The sequence below is a fragment of the Lemur catta genome, chromosome 1, assembly GCF_020740605.2.
Source record: "Lemur catta isolate mLemCat1 chromosome 1, mLemCat1.pri, whole genome shotgun sequence".
Classification (NCBI taxonomy): domain Eukaryota; kingdom Metazoa; phylum Chordata; class Mammalia; order Primates; family Lemuridae; genus Lemur; species Lemur catta.
The window spans coordinates 116,808,008-116,829,680 of record NC_059128.1 but is presented as its reverse complement, the minus strand read 5'-3'; the positions used below and the strand labels follow the sequence as shown (position 1 = coordinate 116,829,680).

At 55.4% G+C, this 21,673-nt stretch overlaps 1 protein-coding gene across 2 annotated transcripts; it reads right to left on the bottom strand.

The window, feature by feature from the left end:
* Window positions 1-532: 532 nt before the first annotated feature.
* Window positions 533-21,342, bottom strand: ZSWIM4 (zinc finger SWIM-type containing 4). Of its 2 annotated transcripts, none has more exons than XM_045550659.1 (14): window positions 20,958-21,342; window positions 18,418-18,619; window positions 16,431-16,787; window positions 14,710-14,858; window positions 14,456-14,606; window positions 12,792-12,959; window positions 11,729-12,085; window positions 10,317-10,454; window positions 9,779-10,033; window positions 8,926-9,061; window positions 6,253-6,407; window positions 4,741-4,904; window positions 3,275-3,356; window positions 533-2,553 (listed from the first exon to the last, which is right to left on the bottom strand). In XM_045550659.1, the coding sequence occupies exons 1-14, from the start codon at window positions 21,108-21,110 to the stop codon at window positions 1,694-1,696; spliced, it is 3,327 nt and encodes a 1,108-aa protein (XP_045406615.1). In that variant the 5' UTR covers window positions 21,111-21,342; the 3' UTR covers window positions 533-1,693. The 2 variants fall into 2 exon arrangements, with proteins under 2 accessions (XP_045406615.1, XP_045406616.1); XM_045550660.1 differs by lacking the exon at window positions 20,958-21,342 and adding an exon at window positions 19,406-19,427.
* Window positions 21,343-21,673: the final 331 nt, after the last annotated feature.

Below are 21,673 nucleotides of genomic sequence, written 5' to 3'. Positions count from 1 at the left end.
TCCCCTATCCAGCTGCACTCAGCACCCGCCACCGCCTCCCGTGCGCAGCAGTTTGGAGACAAGTACCCCCCAATATTGGTGTCCGGAGCCATGGGACCCCTAGTGGCCATTCCCAGCCATGCACGGGCCATCCAGTTCGGGGTGGGGCAGGCTCCGTGGCCTCAGCGAGGTACTGAATCGAGCGGCCTTGCTTCTTAGCTGGGAACGCTTTCTTTCAACTTGGCAGCCTCAGTTTTCTCGTCTGTAAAATGGAAACGATAATCCTACAGACTCAAGGCTGTTGTGACGATTGAATGACAGCTGTAAAGCATTCAGTACCATGCTTGCTCATAGTTACGGAAGGACTCGCCATCCTGTTTATGATTATTCACATAATTACCACTGGATTAAGCCAGCAAGTCTCTCCCATGCCTCTCCAGAAATGAGGCCGGAGATTTTTTTTTTTTATGCAGAAGAAACGGGGTGACCCTGGCCTGAAGGGGTAAGGCGGGGGGGACGAACCCCTGTCTCACAATAAAATTAAAAAGAAAAATCTGTGTTCAATCTTTAAGAAAAGAAAAGAGAAAAAACACGGATATACAATATATGGTTCAATAAATAGAAAAAAAGTTACAAAATGACGTGATCTTTTGTCCTTAATACACAAGAGCCGGGAAGGTGCAGGAAGTGACTGGGCAGTGGGACGCCCTCCCTCCTCCTCCCCCCTGGGCCAAGGCAGGGGAAGGGAAGGGTGGCCAAAGAGAGGCAGCATATGGGACCGAGAGTGATGCAGATAAATATGGAAACAGAGTAAGAAGAATGGGTGAAGCAGGGAGACAGAGGAGGAGAAAACGACAGACAAGACAGCCAGAAAATGCCAAGAAGCAGGTCTCTTTCCTTTCCAGATCGGGGTTGGGGGTCCCTGGCTCTCTTGTGCCTGTGTCCCCTGACACCAGGCTCAGAGGGGCAGTGTGTGAGCCTGGCTCGGTTCCTGAGTTACATGTCCAGTGACTAGCAGGTGGGGCAAGGGGCAGCGATGACCACCCCCCAGCCCATCTTGGGACCCTGGTGCCCAAGGGAATGGGGGGACGTCCTGGCCAGACACAGGGTGAGGGGGTGAGGTATGTGGCTGAGGCCTGAAGCCTCCTCAGATCCTTCCGTGGGGGTGAGACATTGGTCCTGGCTGGGCAGCTGCCTGGGAGGCGGCAGACTAGGGACCCTGAGCAGTGGGGCAGAGGGAGGGCACAAAGGACTCAGATGCCCTAATATAAGTCCCCTGGCCACCGGGGGGGGGGTTTCTGGGAAGGTCTGCTACATTGACTTAGTGGGCCAGTTTCTGGGAAGTCCTGCCTCCCGCCACCTCCTGGAGCCCAAGCCAGGCCTGTGAGTTTGGAGAGGGTGAGCTTGTCTATTGCTTTTGGGGTGCCCAGGGCGGGGTCAATACCGGCTGCCCAAGCACACACCCCCTTCCAGGCTCCTGGGCGGTGGTATGGCTTCTGCTCCTAGAGTCTCACACACTCGTTCACACACTCCTAGGCACGCACGTGGCAGTGGCAGGACGACACCCCCCCTGCCTCCCATCTCCAGCCGGGCTCCTTCCCTGACTTAATACTGAAATGCCACATGGGCCTCCAGTGCTGAGGCCCCCCAAGGAGAGCGGGGGTGCAGGGGGGCAGGGGTGAGGGGATCCCCACTCCCACCACCCTGCCACCTCTCAACCGAAGCGCTCTCGCACCAAAAGCATGAGCTTCTTCTTGCCCTTGTAGGTCTGCTTGAGGTTCTCCAAGAACTGGGCAAACTGAAGGTGCCCGTCGGGCGCCAAGAGGAAGGTCTCACGGGCCTTGCCCAGGAACTCAATGAAGTCGCCATAGTGTCGCGGGCTGATGTGCGTGAGGCGGGAGTGGCTAGTGGTAATGTAGGCGGCTACTGCGGCGTCCAAGAGCTGGCAGAGCGGGGCCCGGTCGGCGCCCAGTGGCTTGGCAGCCCGGCGGGCCCCCAGGGGACCCAGGCCAGGCGCCGAGAGGGTCCAGCGGCGCAGGATGTCAGAGAGCATTGGGGCACAGTGGATGCTTCGGACGATAAGGGGGACGATGGCGGAGAGCTCGTGCCGGCCCAGCGAGTGGCTGAGGGAGCAGGCCCACAGCACGTCGTTGACGGCGGGGTGGCTGTCCTGGTTGAAGGCTATGCTGAGCTGCGCCAAGGCCAGCGTCGCCAGCTTGTAGGCCCGCAGAGGCAGGCCACGGTGCTCCATATAGCGGGCCACCGTGAAGAGGTGAGCGTGGCCCAGCCCTCCGGCGGCGGCGTCCAGCACGATCTGATAGGCCGCCTCAAAGGCCGCGTGGTTCTTCTCGCACAGGGTCAGGGCGGGCAAGGCGCAGTTCTGAGGGTCTTTCATGGCGCACTGCAGTGCCAGGGTGCGCGCGCAGGCCCAGAGCTCCTCCCGCCGGGCTGTGTCTAGCTGCAGCCGCAGCAGCGTGGCATGCGTGGTGCCTGTCACTGCCACGATGGTGGCCGCCTCCACTGGCGTGAATAAAGAATACCAGTTCTGCATGATGTTCATCAGGGCTTGTGGGCCTGGTAGGAGGAGACAGGGGGAAACTGTTCAGGAGGAGAGGCAGGGACAGGTAGGTGTTCCCATGGATTTACCCAGACACTGCTGTTCCCTGTTCCTCCCCCCACCCCCATGGCTACAACATGCTGGACAGAAACTTTGTTTCTCTTTTTCATTTTTTTTTTTTTTTTTTGAGACAAGGTCTTGCTTTGTCACTTGGGCTAGAGTGCAGTGGCATCAGCATAGGTCACTGCAACCTCAAACTCCTGGGCTCAAGCAATCCTCCTGCCTCAGCCTCCCAAGTAGCTGGGACTACAGGCACACCACCACACCGGGCTAATTTTTTATTTTTTCTAGAGACGGGAATCTCGTTCTTGCTCAGGCTGGTCTCGAACTCCTGATCTGAAGCAATCCTCCCGCCTCAGCCTCCCAGAGTGCTGGGATTACAGGTGTGAGCCACTGCGCCTGGCCTGGACAGAAATTTTGTTTTACTTTTCAAAAAAATCAGGGGGCAGCTAGACTAGGTGGGAATTGGGGTGGGACGCTAATGTGGCCCCCACCACATCAACCTGGCCATCCTCTGGGCCATTGTTCAGCCTGACAATCCCTCCCAGCCTAGCCCTGAGCACAGGATAGAGTCAGGGAAAGACCTATGCTTCTCTTTCTTGCCTGCCTGGTTCCCTCAGTGGCATGTGCAGAGCCACAACAGGGAGGTGGGCGGCAGGTCCCCTCAGGGGCTCTCACCAATCTCCGTGGCACAGCTGACCAGCCAGCGCACCATCTCCCTCCGCCGCCAGGTCATGGTGTTCAGGGTCATCCGCATCACCTGCGGAGTGAGAGGGGGGAGAGAAGAGGAAGAGGGTCACTCGGTGTCTTGGGCTGGCCCTTGGAGAGGCCCAGACAAGCTTGGAGGTTAAGGCTGAGCCAGTGAACCTGGGCTGGTGACCTCACCTCTCTGGGCCTCAGTTTCCTCATCTATAAAGTGGGGATAAAAATAGTATCTACCTCATAAGATTGTTGTGAGAATTAAACAAATTATGTGGGCCAAGCTCTTTGCACAGTGTTTGTTGCTTGAAAGTGCTCAGGTAACGTCAGCCACTACTATTCCTGTGTTCCTGCTATGGCTGGGGTTGTTCTTTTTCTTTTTTTTGAGACAGTCTTGCTCTGTCGCCAGGCCTAGAGTGCCATGGTGTCAGCCTAGTTCACAGCAACCTCAAACTCCTGGTCAAGCAATCCTACTGCCTCAGCCTCTCCAGTAGCGGGGACTACATGTGCACGCCACACCCCCGGCTAACTTTTTCTATTTTTAGTAGAGACGGGGTCTTGCTCTTGCTCAGGCTGGTCTTGAACTCCTGACCTCAAGAGGTCCTCCCACCTCACTCTCCCAAAGTGCTGGGATTACAGGCGTGAGCCACCGCACCAGATCTCTTATTTTCTTATTGAATCTCGGCCACTCTCTGAGGCCCCGGCCCGCGGACCCCCTACTTGTCTATCCCCTCAGCCCCCGCCCCCGCAGGCCGCTTGGGGCCCACACCCTGCAGTTGACTCCTTCCCTACAGGCTGTACCAGAGACTTGCCCTTTCAGGACCACCCCTTGCTCTGTCACTTGCCCAGCCCCTGGGGACGACTGGGACACTCAGCTGCAGGCTCCGCCTACAGGAATTTCAGTGGCAGACCCCACTCCCAGGAGTGGCTCCATACCTTCAGGACCTTCCCCCAGGCCAGCCCCTCAGTGGTGAATCGGTCCCCCTAAGCTGCCTTTGTCTTCAGGCCCCCACTCCAAGAAAGTTCCTTATCGGTAGGCTCTGTCCCACCCTCCAATTCAACCCCACCCACCCATGGTCCGTAACCAGTGGCAAATCAGTGTCAGGCCCCCCCCTCCCCCACAGGGTCCGCTTGTTCTTGTCACCCATCCACTCAATCGCGGGCCCTGTCCTTTCCCCTACTTCATTCTCAGTCATAGCTCCAGAGGCGATCCTCATTCATAAGCCCCACCACTGACACTGGTGACCCATCATTCCCTCACTCCTAGGACTTTTACTCAGGGACCCTGCCCTTGTGTGGCCCCGACCAAGAGGTGTGGCTCACATGCAGACCCCACCCACAGGGGGTGTGGCCAACATTCCAGCCCCACCCCCAGAGGAGCAGCTCACACTCAGGCCCCGCCCTGAAGCAGCATGGCCCTCCCGCCTCCACCTGGCAGCCCTTACCTGCAGGCCTAGCTCCAACGCGATGCCCAGCAGCGTGGTATCCGGTGGCGCACTGGCTGGGGTGGCTGTCTTGCAGGCGTCCTGTGCCAGCTTGAAGAGCAGGGCCGGAGAGTGGATGTTCTGCTGGATGGAGCCCAAGACCGCGTGCAGCCACTTAGGGTCTCCTGGGTGAAGGAAGGGCCAGAGAGCACCGTTAGACACACTCCAGCACCAGCCCCTGCAGCTGCCTGACTTGTTCACACAGGTTCCCCCCTCCCTGGGGCATGTGCCTGAGTGTGGAGGGGGACACACCAGGCAATGGCTCTGTGAAAATTCAGACCTTCAATGCCTCTCTCTGCTGTTTACCTTCCAGTTATCTCCTGGAGGAGGCCACCTCGTGACCCTCTGGGCCCCTCACTTTCAAGGGCATTGATTCTGGACCCAGAGTGCTAGGGTTCAAATTCCTGTCCTGCCGCGAACTAGCTGTGTGACCCTGAGCAAGTCACTTTACCTCTCTGGGTCCTAGTTGTCCCCTCTGTAAAATGGGTAACACTAAGGCAATGGAACCTGTCTCACAGGGCCGTGGTGAGCCCATACTTGGAAAGGCCTTAACGTGGCAAGGAGATACACAAATGTTAGCTTTTATTACTACAATTATCATTGATCCAGATCTCATAAGTCCCTGTCCCTCTGCTCCAGCCACACTGGCCTCCTCCCTGTTCCTCAAACATAACAGGCATGGTCCAGCCTCAGGGCCTTTGCACTGGCTGTTCCCTCTGCCTAGAATGCTTTTCTCAGATGCTATGGACTGGCTTGTCCCCCACCCCCGCCCCTCTGCCAATCATACATTGAAGCTCTAACACCCAATGTGAAAGTATTTGGAGAGGGGGCTTTTGGGAGATAATTAGGTTTAGATGAGGTCATGAGGGTAGAGCCCTCATGAGAGGATTAGCGCCCTTATTGGAAGAGACCAAGAACTTTAACTTTTCCTTTCTGTCATTTTCTCTCTCTCTCTCTCTTTCTTCTCGCCATGTGAGGACACAGCAAGAGCGTGGCCATCTGCAAGCCCGGAAGTGAGCCCTCACCAGGAACTGACCATGCTGGCACCCTGATCTCAGACTTTTAGCCTCCAGAATGATGAGAAAATAAATTTCTGTCGTTTAAGTTGCTCAGCCTATGGTATTTTGTTGTGGCAGCCTGAGCTAGGACACCAAGGACCTGCCAGCTCCACCCTCACCTTCAGGCCTTTGCTTAAATGTTCACCTGCTTCATTCCCCTTATTAGCACTTACTACCCTCTCAGTTACTGCATCACTATCTTCTCCCACTAGAATGTACTACCACAGGGCAGGGGATCCAGGATGGCTTTGTTGCTTGCTACATCCCCAGCACCTGGGACAGTGTCTGGTACCTGTAGAAGGTGCTCAAGGAATACTGATGGAATTTGGCAAAAGGATAAGGGGAGGTAGGAAAGGCAAGAGGGAAAGGAAGAAGGACAGGAAGGCAGAGTTATGGGGACAGCTGCCATCCTCACCCTTGGCGGCTGTCAGCATGGCAGAGGCCAGTTCACACTGGCGGGTCTCCAGGTGGCCGAGGATGAACCAGCGGGGGAAGCGGTTGCTCATGATGGAGTCCAGCGGGTTGGGGTGAGGTTCTCCAGCCGGAAACGCTGTCTCCAGTACAGGCAGCCTGGCGTGAGGGGACATGGAAGCCCGTGGTGAGGCGGGGCTGCTGTCTCTACTCTCTCTAGGAGACAGAGAAGCTTCCTGCTCCAGCCTGAGCCTCCTCTCCCAGGCCAGCAGAACCCTGGGAGGCCAAGAAGATGGAAGATGTGTGCACGAGATGTTCACCGCAGCACTGTTTATAATGAGATGGGAAATGATCTAGAATATGCCCGTCACTTGGGATTGGGTTAAATAAACACTGCTCAATTCATGCACTGAGAGCCACATGGCTGCTAAAGAGGTGAGGGGATTATTTATGTCCTGACATACCCCCCATTAGTCACTCTAGGACACCCCTGCCCCTTGCTGGCTCGGCTCCAGCCACTGTTCCCTTCAACATCCCCAAACACAACAGGAACAGTCCTGCCGTAGGGCCTTTGCATGGGCTGTTCCCTCTGCCTGGAATGTTCTTCCTAGATCTCCTAGTGGCTCTCCCCTCCCCCCCTTCTTTGCTTAAATCTTTCTAAAAATTATTGATTGATTGATTGAGACATGGTCTCACTGTGTCATCCAGGCTAGAGTGCAGTGGTCTGATCATAGCTCACTGTATCCTCCAACTCCTAGGCTCAAGCAATCCTCCTGCTTTAGCCTCCTGAGTAGCTGGGACTACAGGCACACACCACCACGCCTGGCTAATTTTTCTATTTCTTGTAGAGACGAAGTCTCGCTGTTGCTCAGGCTGGTCTCGAACTCCTGAGCTCAAGCGATCTTCTCGCCTCAGCCTCCCAGAGTGCTAGGATTACAGGCGTGAGCCATCGCGCCCGGCCCAAGCCTGTTTCTTTATGTGGAAAATGAGACTAAACATACTTATTTTGCTAGGTTGTTTTGAAGATTATATGGATTACTATGAGTCATGGACTTAGACCAGGGGTTAGAACCTTTTTTTTTCTGAAGGGCTAGACAGCCAATATTTTTGGCTTTGCAAGCTGTTTGGTCTCTGTTGCAACAGCTTAATTCTGCCATTGCCATGCAAAAGAAACCACAGACAATTCACAGAAGAATGGGCATGGCTGTGTGTCAACAAAACCATTTCTGGACACTGAAATCTGACTTTCATGGACTTTTCATATTATCATAAAATTTTCTTTTGATTTTTTCCAACCATTCAAAAATGTAAAAACCATTTGATCTCAGCGGCTTTACAAAAATAGGTGGCAAGGCCAAATTGGGTCTATGGGCTGTAGTTTGCAGACCCTTGGCTTAGACAAAAAAAGTCTTGCATATACAACCTTTATTTATTGTTCTTTCCAAATATTCTGGAAAGACACTCCAAATTGTTTTTTTTTTTTTTTTTTTAAGAGACTGGGTCTTGCTATGTTGCCCATACTGGAGTGCAGTGGCTGTTCACAGATGCAATCATAGCTCATTACAGCCTCAAATTTCCACCCTCAAGTGATCCTCCTGCCTCAGCCTCCCCAGTAACTGGGACTGCAGGCACGCACCACTGCATCTGGCTCCCAAATTATTAACAGGTATCTCTGCAGGATGGTTTCAGAGGAAGTGGGGCAGGTTTCACTTTGTTGGGCAAGGTTTACTATTGAGAGGGCCTTTAAACATTCTGTGATCTGCTGGTGCACATGAGAAATGATAATAAGGCTATTCACTGACGCTTTTTATTTTTTTGAAATGGCACAAACGTCTATCATCTCCTGACTGGTTTTTTTTTTTTAATTTTTTATGTTTTTGAGATGAGATCTCTCTGTTGCCTAGAGGAGAATGCAGTGATACAATCAAGGCTCACTACAACCTCCAACTCCTGGGCTCAAGCGATCCTCCCACCTCAGCCTCCCGAGTAGCTGGGACTACAAGTGCACGCCACCACGCCCAGATAATTTTTTGTTGTCGTTTAGACAGGGTCTCACTGTGTTGGCCCAGGCTGGTCTCTAACTCCTGGCCTCAAGCGACCCTCTTGCCTTGGCCTCCCAAAGTGCTGGCATTATAGAAGCGAGCCACCGCGCCAGACGCTATCTGCTTTTTTAATGATATATCCCTATAGTAGAATACTATGCAGTGACTCACATACTATGTGATAAGACAAAGTCTGTAACAGAAGCCATGCTTAGCGAAAACAAGATGCAAAGAATAGGTACAGGATGTATCATTGGCATATAAGGAGGATTTATGTTCGATTTCCAGGTTATGAGTTTGCACAACTCTCTCCTCTTGCAGGATAGATAAGGAAGTGGTAACATTGCTTACCTGCAGAAAGATTTGGGCAGCCTGAGACAAACCTGCCTAGAAAAGGGCTTGGCTTTGTGTACCTTTTGAATTCTGTACCATGTGGATATTCTCAAACTCAAAACACTATTGCACTTTTATATTTAATCATGAAAAGCACATGGCGGTATTGAATGCCGGGATGAGGGAGACTGAATTAATCAGTCTGTGAGTTCGGGCTGGAAGGTAGGGCTCGGAGCCCTCCTGCCACTGGACTCTTGGCCCCAGCTCCCACTCTGGCCATGTCCCCAGCTGCCTGTCCTCACCTCATGGCTCGGAGTGCGAGGCGATAGGCCAGGTCTGGGTCATGAGGCAGCAGCGCAGTGAACAGGTAGCGGGCACAGGTGTGCATGGGCACGCTCTCCCGGAACAGCACCTCTCCGAAGCCGCTGAAGGGACCCCCTGCAGGGACAGCCTGAGCTCAGCCCCCAAGTGTGGGCTTGCCTCTGCTTCTTCCCAGGTCTCTCTAGACCTCAGGCTCAAAGTGGAGGAGGGGCTGGCCCCAGGACAGAGTGGCTGGGGCCTGGGAGGTCCAGGCGGTAGGGGCTCAGGGCTGACACTTCAACAAGCAACAAGCGCTGGATAAGCCAAAGAAAAGAGGAGACCTTGGGCACACCTAGCGGGGGAAGGACTCCGATGCAAGGTGTGGCCGGAGGGTGGAGATGGGACTGCACCTGCCTGGAGGGTGGAACCAATGGCCAAGACCAGCAAGGTCCAATAGCATCAAGGAGGGCCTGGAAGGGGCAGGGCCAAGTGGCTCTCTGCTGCAGTAGGGGGTGGGGCCTCACTACCCACAAGCAAGAGCAAGGCCATGGGCAGAGCCAGTGAGGACGGAACCTGCGTAGTGGACAGGGCTGGGCAACTAGACTCATTGGCTGCAAGGTAGGCAGGGGGTGGGGTCTCCCACTCGCGGCAGTTATTGGTTGCCAGCGAGCAATAGGGGGCGGGACCAAGAGCCGGATCTCACCTTTTGGGAACCACCAAGGTATCAGTGGACAGTAAGGCCCAGGAGGCGGGGCTAGGGGCGGGGCCTCGCTGTCAGGCAGCAACGAGGCCACTACAGGACCAGGGGCAGGAGCTACCTTTTGAGACCGGCCAGGCTCAGGGGCAGGGCCTCACCTTCCAGCAGCAGCCCCGCCTGCTTGCGCAACACCTGCACCAACCGCTCATCCAAGTCCACCTCCTCCAGCAGGGCCAGCAGCTGCTCCTCGCTGCGCACCACCTTGTCCTGGGCATACAGCCCCTCTGGCAGGGCCCGCTGCTGCCCCAGCCCCAGCAGTGCCACCTCCAGAGCCAGCACCAGGTAGGACTCTCCAGGGCTCCCGGGCACGGGGACATGCTGGTAGGCCACCTTGCGCTTCTCGGAGCCTGATTCTGGGGAGAACAGGACCAGGGCTGCTGGAAGTGGAGCCCCTTCCCGAGGACCCCGTAGCCCTTGGTCCCAGGCATGGAGCTTGGGGCAGGGTGGGCTTTAGAGGGAGCCCAGAAGACCCCAGCACTCACCATAGGGTGGGGCCCCTCCTTCTAGCAGCAGCTAGGCCAAAGGTGGCCTCATTTTCAGGAGAAGCTAAGCCTATTGGCTCCTGGCACTGGCCATGGGGCGTGGTCAAGGGGTGGGGATTGCCTTGTCTCCTCCTAGGGCCTCCCACGTGGGTACCTGGGTAAAGAGCGAGGGTCTCCTCCTCCAGGCGACAGGCCTCCAGGAGCGCCCTGCAGAGGCAGCCAATGGGATCCAGGGGGTGGCCCACCCATCCTTCCGTGTTAGTGATGCAGGTGGAGCCTTTTTGGAGCAGCTCTAAAGGACGAAAGTAGGGGCTCAATGCCCGCCCACCTGTCTAAACGTCTGGGGAGGGGCTTCCTCTCCGACCCCCAGTCCGGCCTCCCAGGGCCCACCACCTGACAACCTGGTGGCCATGTCCTCTGCTCATGATTGTTTGCGAAACCAGGCCCGGCAAGGCACAGGAATGACACTGGGTGTTTTCTAAACACCCAACCAGAGTGTCAGTTCCCTCCTCCTAGTACTTAATCCCTCTTCACCACCCTGAAGACAAAGTCTGAATAGCGTTCAGGGCCCCAAGGACCAATATGAAGTTTCCCCATATGGTGGCATATGTCCCTTCCCTCTGGAAGCCCGTCCTCCAACCTTCTCCTCCAAACCGTGCACTCTCTTGCCTCTAGGCTTCTGCCCATGCTGTTCCTTCTCCTGGGTACCTCCAATTTATCCTTAAGTTCTCAGCTTAGCTCTCACCTCTGGGGTCAGGGCTCTGCTCTGGGCCCAGAGTCCCCGTTTCCTCCATGACACACACTCTGTTCAATTTCCTGATAGGTGTTCCATCAACCCCATCACCCAGAGAACCCAGCTGGTGGCCTCCTTCCTGTCCACCATATCTAGGCCACAAATGTGTTTTTCTGGGCACACGCAGTGTTTTTTTTTCTTAACACAAATTTGAATTTGTTGTCCATGTTTTAAAAAATCAGTAAATTCCACATCAAATAATCCAGGTTTCTGGCCTCTCTGGAAAAACTGGAAGATCAGGCCATACTGGATCCATGTTCCAGAGAGGGATGTGGCTGGCACCCACCCCCCTCTGCCCACCGCAGGGGCTGGCAGCTTAGAAACTACATTTCCCAGACCCCTTTGCACAAGATGTGGCCGATCAGAGAATGAGGCTGTTATTCTCCTGCGGCAGCTGTGAGCAGGTGGGTGGCCATGTGCAGGGCACAGACATGAGGTTTTGCCAGCAGGTTCTGAGTGTTCTCTTGCAAACTGCACACCCCACCCGTGGGGGCTGTGGGCCACTGTTAGCAGTTAGGTATGATCTCTACACCTTTGAATTCTTGAACTTGAGCAGCAGCGTCTCCAACTTTCCATCCTACAGCCCTTCCAATGGTTTTGTGAACCCTCAATCCCCTGTATTAAATTCCTTCCTGCATGAAACACCCAGAATGGTTCTATTTTCCTGGTGGGATGCTGAGTGGTACCCACAGACACTCCAGTTTGCCACAGCTGTCAGCGGTTGGCATTTGTGTCTGCAGCCCTGGGGACAGGATGGTAATATTAGTGCCCACCTTTTTTCTGCTGCTTGTAGCTCTCAAGCTGATGCCGCTGCTGCAGCCGGAGTGTGTTGACTATGGCACCTGCCAGCCGCAGGGCCTGGCGGGGGTATCCATGGGCACGCAGGGCGTCCACACGGGCACAGGCAGTGGGGAAAGGTTCACCCAGCCAGAGTGGGCGGGCCTGGGGGTCAAAGGTCAGCTTGTCACCACCCACGCTGCCTGTGAGGCTGGGGCCATAAGAGTCGCTGGCCAGGATTCTCTGTAGATGGCCGTCACTCCAGTGCAGCTCTCCAGCCTGCAGGGCACGGCCAAACACTGTGTGGCGGGAAGTCATGGCTGCCACCTCCTCCTCTTCCTCCTCCTCTGAGCCTGCAGGAGAGGTGCCCAATGCCACCTGGTGAGAGGGGCCCTAGCAGTGGAGCTGTGGCCAGCTTCCCCACCAAGTGCTGACTTAAGGTTAGGCCCTGGGCATAAATCATCCCTGAATCCTCCAAGCAGCTCTTCAAAGATGTGTGCGTGCATGAGTGTGTGTGTGTGTGTGTGTGTGTGTGTGTGTGTGTGTGTGTGTGTGTTGGGGGCTATTACAGCCCCATGATATGGATGGAAAACAGATTGAGCAACTATCTTTCTCTTCCCACTTGCCATTTCCCCTTCCCTCTCTCCTCAATCTCTCTCTTCCCTCCCCTTGACTCCTCTGTTTCTCTCCTACTATCCTTCTCTCTGTCCACCTCTGTTTCTCTTCCCTTGTCTCTCTCAAGATCTCCCTTTCCCCTTCTGTTTGATTCCTCTTGGCCTCTTCCCTCTCTCACCCTCTCTCTCTGCTTCCATAGCTAGTAGGAGGCCAAGCCAGGAGATCAGACATCCAGGACTGCAGGTGTCTTAAGCACTTCACTGCCCATTGGGCTGCCATTGCTCCTGCCCTCAGCATGTACTCCCTCTAGGCTTGGAGGGTAGCCAAGGGCTGAGGTCCCCCTTTGCTCTGCCCCGCCCCCCCAGGACAGAGCACCATGATGGGAAGTGGGGCCACAGTCAGTGGTGATGGTTTTGAGAGGGGAGGCAGGGACCCCTCTCCTACCTGGGCTGGGGGCCACAGCAGGCTGCAGGCTGGGGCCGTTGAAGGAGTAGTTGCCCTCTTCCAGCGGGCACACATCGAGCTTGTCCCACTTGCCAAGCAGCTGGAGCCAGCCCGCCCGCTCTTCTGGTTTGCAGTGGGGGCTCAGGATGACGCAGACCCACAGGGCCCCTGAAGAGGCATGGGGAGGGCTCAATATTCACGCCAGCGGCAGCAGCAGCACACACTTGTGGAACGCTTACTGTATACCAGGCACTGGTCTGCTTAACCCTCACCTTGACCCTCTGACGCTACAATTCAGTCTTTTCACTTTACGGTTGAGGCACAGAGAGGTAAGGCCACTTGTTCAAGGTCACACAGCTGCTGAGTCAGAAATCAGGACTTGACACCAGGTGGCCAGATTCCTCTCAAGGTTGTTTTTTTTTTCCCCATAGCAATTGTCACCCTCTAACACAGGGTCAGCAAACCAGCAAACCACCGCCCATGGAGAAAACTGAACTCACCATCTGTTTTTGATTGATGTCTAAGCTAAGATTTATTTTTATATTTTTAAAAGGTGGTGGTAGGGCCGGGCGCGGTGGCTCATGCCTGTAATCCTAGCACTCTGGGAGGCCGAGGGGGGTGGATCGCTCGAGGTCAAGAGTTCAAGACCAGCCTGAGCAAGAGCGAGACCCCGTCTCTACTAAAAATAGAAAGAAATTATCTGGCCAACTAAAATACATATATGTAGGAAAAAATTAGCCGGGTGTGGTGGCGCGTGCCTGTAGTCCCAGCTACTCGGGAGGCTGAGGCAGGAGGATCGCTTAAGCCCAGGAGTTTGAGGTTGCTGTGAGCTAGGCTGATGCCACTGCACTCACTCTAGCCCAGGCAACACAGTGAGACTCTGTCTCGGAAAAAAAAAAAAAAAAGGTGGTGGTGAGGGGAACCGAAAGAGTATTTTGCAACTTGTGGAAATGATATGAAATTCAAATAAATAAAGCACCTATATAATTTTTTCCTTCTTCTTCTTCTTCTTTTTTTTTTTTTTTAGAGAAGGGGCCTCGCTCTGTTGCCCAGGTTGGACTTGAACTTCTGGACTCAAGCGATCCTCCTGCTTTAGCCTCTTGAGTAGTTGGGACTCTGGGCACATGCCACTGCACTGCTAATTTTTGTTTTGTAGATTCTGGATCTCACTATGTTGCTCAGGCTGGTCTCAAACTCCTGGCTTCAAGCGATCCTCTCACCTCGGCCTCCCAAAGTGCTGGGATTACAGGTGTGAGCCACCCACCGCACTTGGCCCTGTGGCTGCTTTCTCTACTATAAGTGGCACAGTTGAATAGTCAAGACAGAGACCAAATGGCCTGCAGAGGTGGTGACATTGACTCTCTCACCCTAATACAAAACCTGTGTCTTCTGTGAAAGGAGTTATTAAAGAAAGAAAGAGAAAAAGTGTGTCAACCCCTGGGCCAATGATATTTTATCATCTGTCTGCCCTACCAGCTGAGGGCAGGAATTTTTCTCTTGTGTTCTCTGCTGTAACTCCAGCCCCTGGCACACTGGTGGTGCTCATAAATATTTGTCAAATGAACGGGGAGAGAATTCAGGGGACAGAACCTAATTGCGAGGCAGGCAACCCCCCTGGGAGCCAGTGCCCTGGTATCCACCATGCACCAGGGTTTGGGCCTCACCCAGCTCGTCCCAGAGCTGCCGGCACTTGTCCGTCATGCCTGCACCCTGCTGTCGCCACAGAGCCAGGCGTGGGTCCTGCAGGAACTGCTCAGTCATGAGGATCAGCATGCGTGCCCCGTTGGAGTCCCGCATTCGCAGCATCTCCCGCACCTGTGCCAGGGACAGGGTGGTGAGGAAGGGGCAGGGCACCGATGCCAGGGCCTTGTAAGACCCGTGCCCTGCCACACCCATGTCCCGCCGACTCGCACTGCACCTTGCTGAACATGGAGCGCAGCTGCTGGCTGGCCCCGTAGTAGCCGCCGTTGGACAACAACTGCTTTACTTGCTCCTGAATCTGCTCCTCGTCCAGGTGCCAGCAGTTGGCATCCTCGATGCCCGCACCTGCTGTGGGGTCTGGGGCACCTGTGGGGAGGGAGGGACAGAAAGTGGAGGCTGGGGCTGAGCTTGGAGTAGGGAGAAGAGGTGTCTGCTCCTGCCATGCATCCATTCCTCCAAATCACCCAACCCATTCCAAAGTTCCATCCTTCCCACCTACACACCACTCACCCACGTGTCCATCTCACCCAAACATTCATCCAACCATCCACCCAACCATCCATCCATCCACCCATCCTGCCCAAAACACCACCGGCTCATTCATCCATTTACTCACTCTTCCATTTCCTTAGTTATCCATCCAATTCATTCATCTATCTCATCTGAAACCCGACCTACCCTTCCATGTACTCATTCATCCATCTCACCTGAAAAACCACCCTTCCATCCATCCAACCATCCATCCACCCATCCTGCCCCAAACACCACCAGCTCATTCGTCCATTTAGTCATCCACCCAATCCATTCATCTATCTCAACTGAACCAACAGCCGTCCATCCACCCGTACCCATGTCACGCCAGCCACTCTCCATCTGTCTGTGTCCCCCATGTCAGTTCATCTACACATCAGTCCACCATCCACCCCACCACCATCATTACCACTTGCCCACCCATCTACATACTCAGCCCATTGATCCATCCCCCATTTCTCTTTCCAATCAGTGTGAACTAACCACTCAAAATACCCACCCCACCATTCATCCATGAACCCAAACAGTGACACTATCCACCCACCCAACTCTCTCTCTCTTCTTCTCCCATCAAACCATCCATTCATATGTACCTCTCGAAACAGCCACTCTACACAAAGCACCCGCCCACTCTGCCCACCCACCATGTTGGTCCACACATATGAACCTTCCATACACCCATGAACTCACTCCCAACCCATGTACCCATTGGTCCCTCCATTCTTGCACTAACCCCATCTGTCTACCATTATCAGTCCACCCCAGGGCCCCCAATCAAAGCCCTCCCCACCCAACCACCATCCCACCTCCAATCCCCACCAATCCCCATTCACCTATGGGTATACCTAATCACCCATTCGCTCACCCAGTCATTTTTCCAGACCATCGGTTCACCCCAATGCCTGATGATGAATACTTTCTGTGCCCACCCAGACCCACCTTTGATTATCCACAGATGCCTCCACCTGCAACTCATCCTCCCTGGATTCTAGCTAGGTGACATAACCCCTTGGAGCCCCCAAACCCTCCCTGTCTTCACAACACTTCCTGGCATATCCCCTCACCCACACCTCACCCCTGACACCCATGAATGTCCACAGGATATGGACATGTCCTGTGGACATTCATGTGATCTCTGGGGCTGGACCTCCCACTTGTTCGCTAACTCAGGGTCTCCCCTCCTGCCCTCACCCTCTGCTTGTGCCAATTTCCAACCACTCATCAGTCGTATCCAGGATCTGCCACTCTCCAGGAGGGTGACCTTATGTGATGCAGGCCATGGCACTCCTCACCCCGTCCCCATCATACGTTGGGAGGATTTGCAACAAGTGTGGACACAGGGTGAGCGATGTGGCTGTTTGCTGGGGCTGCCTTGCCCCCAGAGGACCCCGCCCCCGTCGTCCTTACCATGCACCAGGTTGATCTCTGAGCCCAGCAGGAGGATCTCGTCGGCTAAGCGCTGAGCGGTGGGCAGCACCTCGGTGTGGTGGGCGCTGATTAGGTACTGCACGAACTTCTGCAGCTGGTCCCGGTTCATCTGTGACAGCGTCTCGGAGATGGGCAGCCGCAGCTCCACCTGGCGCGCATGCCGGATGCGGTACAGCGACAGGGCCACCACGTGGGCGCAGTAGAAGAGGTCGCGGTTGTCGCAGCCACAGCTCACGGACGTGATCTTGCAGCGATCAAAGCTGATGGAGACGTGGAACAGGCGCTCGGGCTCTCCGGGGCCCCCCGGCTCGAGGATGTTTCCGCTCAGGTGGAACCCTACAACCAACGCCAAACTGTCGCGGCTGTGTCACCTCAGGGACAGGTGCGGTGTTTGTCCGCAGTGCAGCATGAGACCCTGGTGCAAAGCTCAGCTGAGTAACCTGGCGTGTGAGCCACTTAACCAACTAGAATCATAGTGACACCCTCCTCGTGTGGTTGTAATAGGAATTAAATGAGTTAATACTTGGAAAGTGCTTACGATATTGCCTGCATAAAGTTAAGTCCTGAGTAAACACTTGTTCTTATTCTAATTATGAATAATATTATTACAGTCATGATGTTAGAGATGGTTTGCTTAGCCCTTGGGTTACCATGGCTAGAGTCAGGGCTTTGGGAGCCCTGTGAACTTCCTGGGCAGATGCCAAAGGCCTGTGACGCTTGTGGATGAGGGGCTGATGAGGTGGGCCTGGGGCCAGGTCGCCCCTTCACCCCCTGCCTCTCTCTGTCCCCTGGGAAGCCCAGGTGCCAGGCTCATCCAACTGGTTGGGCAGCTCGGGCCCAGCCTGCGTCATGCAGGGAGATGGCTTCCTCATACCATCTGGAGGTGGCCACAGGCAGCCGGGGGATGGCTAGGCCGTGTCCAGGCAAGAGGGTGGACAGGGCCCCCAAAGGGTCATCTTGGCTGAGCCCTGGCCTCCAGCTGGAAGGTGTGACAGGCTGCCATGCGCAGTCTAGAGTCCCGCCTCCACTTGTTTCCCTGCGCAACATCTACTAGTCCCTTTCTGAGCCTCACTGCCTGAGTTCCAAGGCTTTTTTCCCCTCTGCCTTAGCACATCTCCCCCAACCCGGGCTCTGCAACTCTTTCCTTCTGGTTCATAACCTTACCCCAAGCCCGACTTAGACCTCGCTGCCGAGGTCTGAGGTCTAGGATCAGTTTTCACCTCTAGCTCTAAACCTCTGCTCCCTACCCTCACCTGGGCCCCGCTGCCTGACTCTAAGACCATGCCTCACAGTTGATCCTAAACTTCTTCCTCTACGCTCCCACCTAAGCCCCGCCGCCACTGCCTTAGGTCTGAGACCAGCCCTCAAAAATGGCTCTAACCTTTAAAATCCCAACCTCCACCTGAGTCTCTCTGCCTGAGGTCTAAAACTGTCTTTCACCTTGGCTCTAAATCTTTGTGTCCAACTCCCACCTGGGCCCCGCTGCCTGAGGTCTAGGATCATTCTTAAAGACACCGTCTTGCTCTGTCACCCAGGCTGCAGTGCAGTGGCACGATCATAGCTCACTGCAAACTCAAACTTCTGGGCTCAAGTGATCCTCCTGCCTCAGTTGCCTGAGTAGCTAAGACTACAGGTGCGCACCACCATGCCTGGCTAATTAAAAATTTTTGTTTGTAGAGACAGGGTCTTGCTATGTTGCCCAGGCTGGTCTTGAACTCCTGGTCTCAAGTGATCCTCCTGCCTCAGCCTCTTAAAGTGCTGGGATTACATGTGCAAGCCAACAAGCCCAGCCTTAGGATCATTCTTACCTCTGGCTCCAAACCTACGCCCCAAAGCATCACTGGGTCCCTCTGGCTGAGGTCTGGATCGTCCTCCCCCCCTGCCCAGACCTCTGTGAAACTGCTCCTCCTTCAGGCCTGCTCTGGACTTCCCGGCCCCCGGGGCAGGGATGGGGGCAAACACTTACCCACTTGCAGGACGCGGTCTACAGCCCCGCTTTGCAGCAGGTGCAGCCCACGGGTGAAGGGCACCCGGGCATCATGCTCGCCCTCTGGGGGCTGGTAGCCCAGTGATGAGTACATACATATTTCCCGTTCGCTGCGTGGAAACGACCAGAACACGATGCGCTTCTGGACTGGCTCAGGCACCCGGGAGAACCGCTCTTCCACCTGCGGGAAGAGGAGGGGGTGGGTTAGAAACCTGAGTTTGAATGGCCGGGCGCAGTGACTCACGCCCGTAATCCTAGCACTCTGGGAGACCGAGGCAGAAGGATTGCTTGAGCTCAGGAGTTCGAGACCAGCAAGAGTGAGACCCTGTCTCTACTAAAAAAACCAGAAAAAAATTAGCTGGGCAAGTAAAAATAGAAAAGATTAGCTTTGTGTGGTGGTGCATGCCTTAATCCCAGCTATTCGGGAGGCTGAGGCAGGAGGATGGCTTGAGGCCAGGAGTTTGAGGTTGCTGTGAGCTAGGCTGACGCCCCAGCAACAGAGCAAGACTCTGTCTCAAAAAAAAAAGAAAGAAAGAAAAGAAAAGAAAGAAACCTGGGTTTGAATTCTAGCTTTGCCATTTACAAGCGGTACGACCCTGGGCAAGTCACTTTGCCTCTCTGAATCTCAGTTTTCTCAAGGATAAAGTGGGGATATTAACAGTACCCACCTCCTGAAGATTGTGAAGATGAAATATGCATGAATACATGTAAAGAGCTTATAATAACACCTGGCCCACAGTTAGCATTCTAGAACTTTCTGCCGCTTCCCTCCTGGACACCAGGTCCCAGGGTCCTGGTGTAAGGGCCTCCCACCTCTCAGGCCTTGACAGAGCAAGGGGAAGTTAGACAAAAATGATAAGAATAATGATTAAGGTGCAGGACTTTTTAGCTTACATGATGCTAAATGCTTTGCATATGTGACTTCCCAGTTCTCAAAACAACCCATGAGTCGATACTAAATCATTACCCTATTTTACACCTGGGGGAAATTGAGGCTCAGAGGTGGGGTGAATTCACTTGCTCAGGGGCTCAGAGCTGGCAAATTGTTCCAACTCCCAAGACAGGCATCGTTCCTCAGTTTCCTGTCTGTCTCTCTCTCCTGGGAAGGGTCCCCAGGAATAGAAGGGTGTCCTGGCCACCTCTGTGTGTTCCAGGCAATGAACTGAGCTGGTTCAGCCTGTGTTCCAATCTGGGCTTGCTATTCACTGGCTGGATGACCTTGGGCAAGTTTCTCAACCTCTCTGTGTCCCAGTTTCCTGAAAGTAGGAACAAGAGCAACAACTCCCAAAGGGTTGCAGAGGATTCCATGAGCTTCTGTGGGTCGAAAGCTTTCTTAGCTCCCAGCCTGGCCAGGGGCAGGTACCTGGGAGCCTTGGAGCCGGTTTTATGATTATTCTGCATGGGTCACTCACAATGAAGGGGCAGGGGCCCTCCTTAGCCCTGACTCCTGCCTGAGTTTCTGGGGGAAGCGGAAGGGCCAGTGACCAGCCCAGGCCCCGGGGACAGTTGGCAGATGACTAAGAAGGGATTTTCCAGTACATGAATCAGAGCCTGCCCCATGCACATTTGGCCCAAATCACCCATCATCCTAGCTGACTTCCTAACTCTGGAGAGGTCAGGGAGCCAAGAACATCCCCCCAAAGCTGGACAGAGGACAGAGCCTAGAGGAGCCACGTACATCTCCAGCTCCTTGGGGACTCACACTGAGGCTAGGAAAGGGCCCCCAGAAGCCAGGGAGGCAGGGTTCCAGGCCCACCCCTGCTGCTGACAGAAGGGTTAGGGTTGCCGAGGGGAGGGCGGGTAGTTGAGGAGGGCAGAGGGACCCTGGCACTTGAGTAATTCCTGCTGCTACCCAGGAGGTCCTGGCAACCCCAGGCGGCCAGGATCTGGAGGGGGGGGTGGTCCTCAAGGAACACGTGGGTTCTGGAGGCTTGAGGGCAGGGATGAGAGGGGAAGAAAGGGGTGTCCTGAGCTGGCATCTGGAGAGATGGGGGCATTTTCGACTTGAGGTGTAAGAGGGATGTGGAGAAGCAGGAATAGGAGAGCCCGTGTCTCTAGAGGCTAAGATCAGGGGAGATGGGGTGTCCCCAAGTGGGGCGGCTGCAGGGGCTGGAAAGAGGGGTGAGAATTGAATGGGGTGCCTTATTGTGGGGGAGATGAGGATGAGGTTGGAAAAGAGGGGTAGCTGGGGTTGGAGGAGGACCCCAGGGGGGTTGGGTTCTAGGGATCTGGGGCGGGAGGAGAAGAAGGAAGTGTCCAGAGGTGGGATCCGGGGCGCTGAGGCTCAGGGATGGCAGAGAAGGGATAGGGGTGGTGGGTCATAGGGTTTGAAGGACAGAAATGGGAGGATGAGGGGGTGTTTCAGGGCAAGATTAAGGATCTTGCGGGAGGGTGGAATCGCAGGGGGTGTTTCTCTGATGGGGGGTTGGTCCGGGGCCCCGGTTAGGCGGAGGGGGGGCATAGGCCCGGGAAGGAGCTGGGGGTGCGTGCCTCCCCCTCCCCCGCCCTCCCGCGGTCACCTGCTCGAAGGCCCAGCTCTCGGCTACTCGCTTGGCGCTGAGGTCCAGCAGCGCCTCGGGCCGACCCCGGCCGCGCACGGCCCCGGCCCCGGCATCGCGTTCCTCCGGTCCCGCGGGGCAGCCCCGGCTCCGCTTGGCCGCTGGGGGGTCCATCTGGCCGTGCCGGGGCCAGGGCGGGGCCTGTTGGGGGGTCCGTCCGATGCCCGCTCCGCTTCAGCGGCTCCCGCGCCCCTGCCCTCCTTCCCGTCCTTCCTCCGCGCTTGGCCGCCCCGGGACCCCCGCCGCACCCACCCCAGCCCCGCGCCGGGCCGGCCGGGTGATGCGGCCCCTTTAAGACTCTTCACAACAATGAAGCTGCCTCGGTCGCCGGTTTAGCTCCGTCGTCGTCCCGCCTCCGCCGCCCGTCCCCATTGGAACCCCCCCTCGGCCTCCGCGGCTTTCCCCCGCCATTGGCTGCGCCGTCGGACCCGTTTCCAAGCCTTCGCTGATCATTCGATTGCTGAGATACCAGTCTTTTCGTGTTCACCCAATCAGAGCGCGCAGCGAGCGGCGCTGTCAATCACGGAGCTCCAGAGACCAATCAGAGCGGGAGGACTCCCGCGGCCCAGGCCTTTTGCGGAGTTTCGGGGCGGGCCCTGGGTTCATTCACAACATTCCTCCCCCGCCCCCCTCGGGCTGGACTGCGCGCCGGGGGCAGCTGGGGCTGCGCCCACACA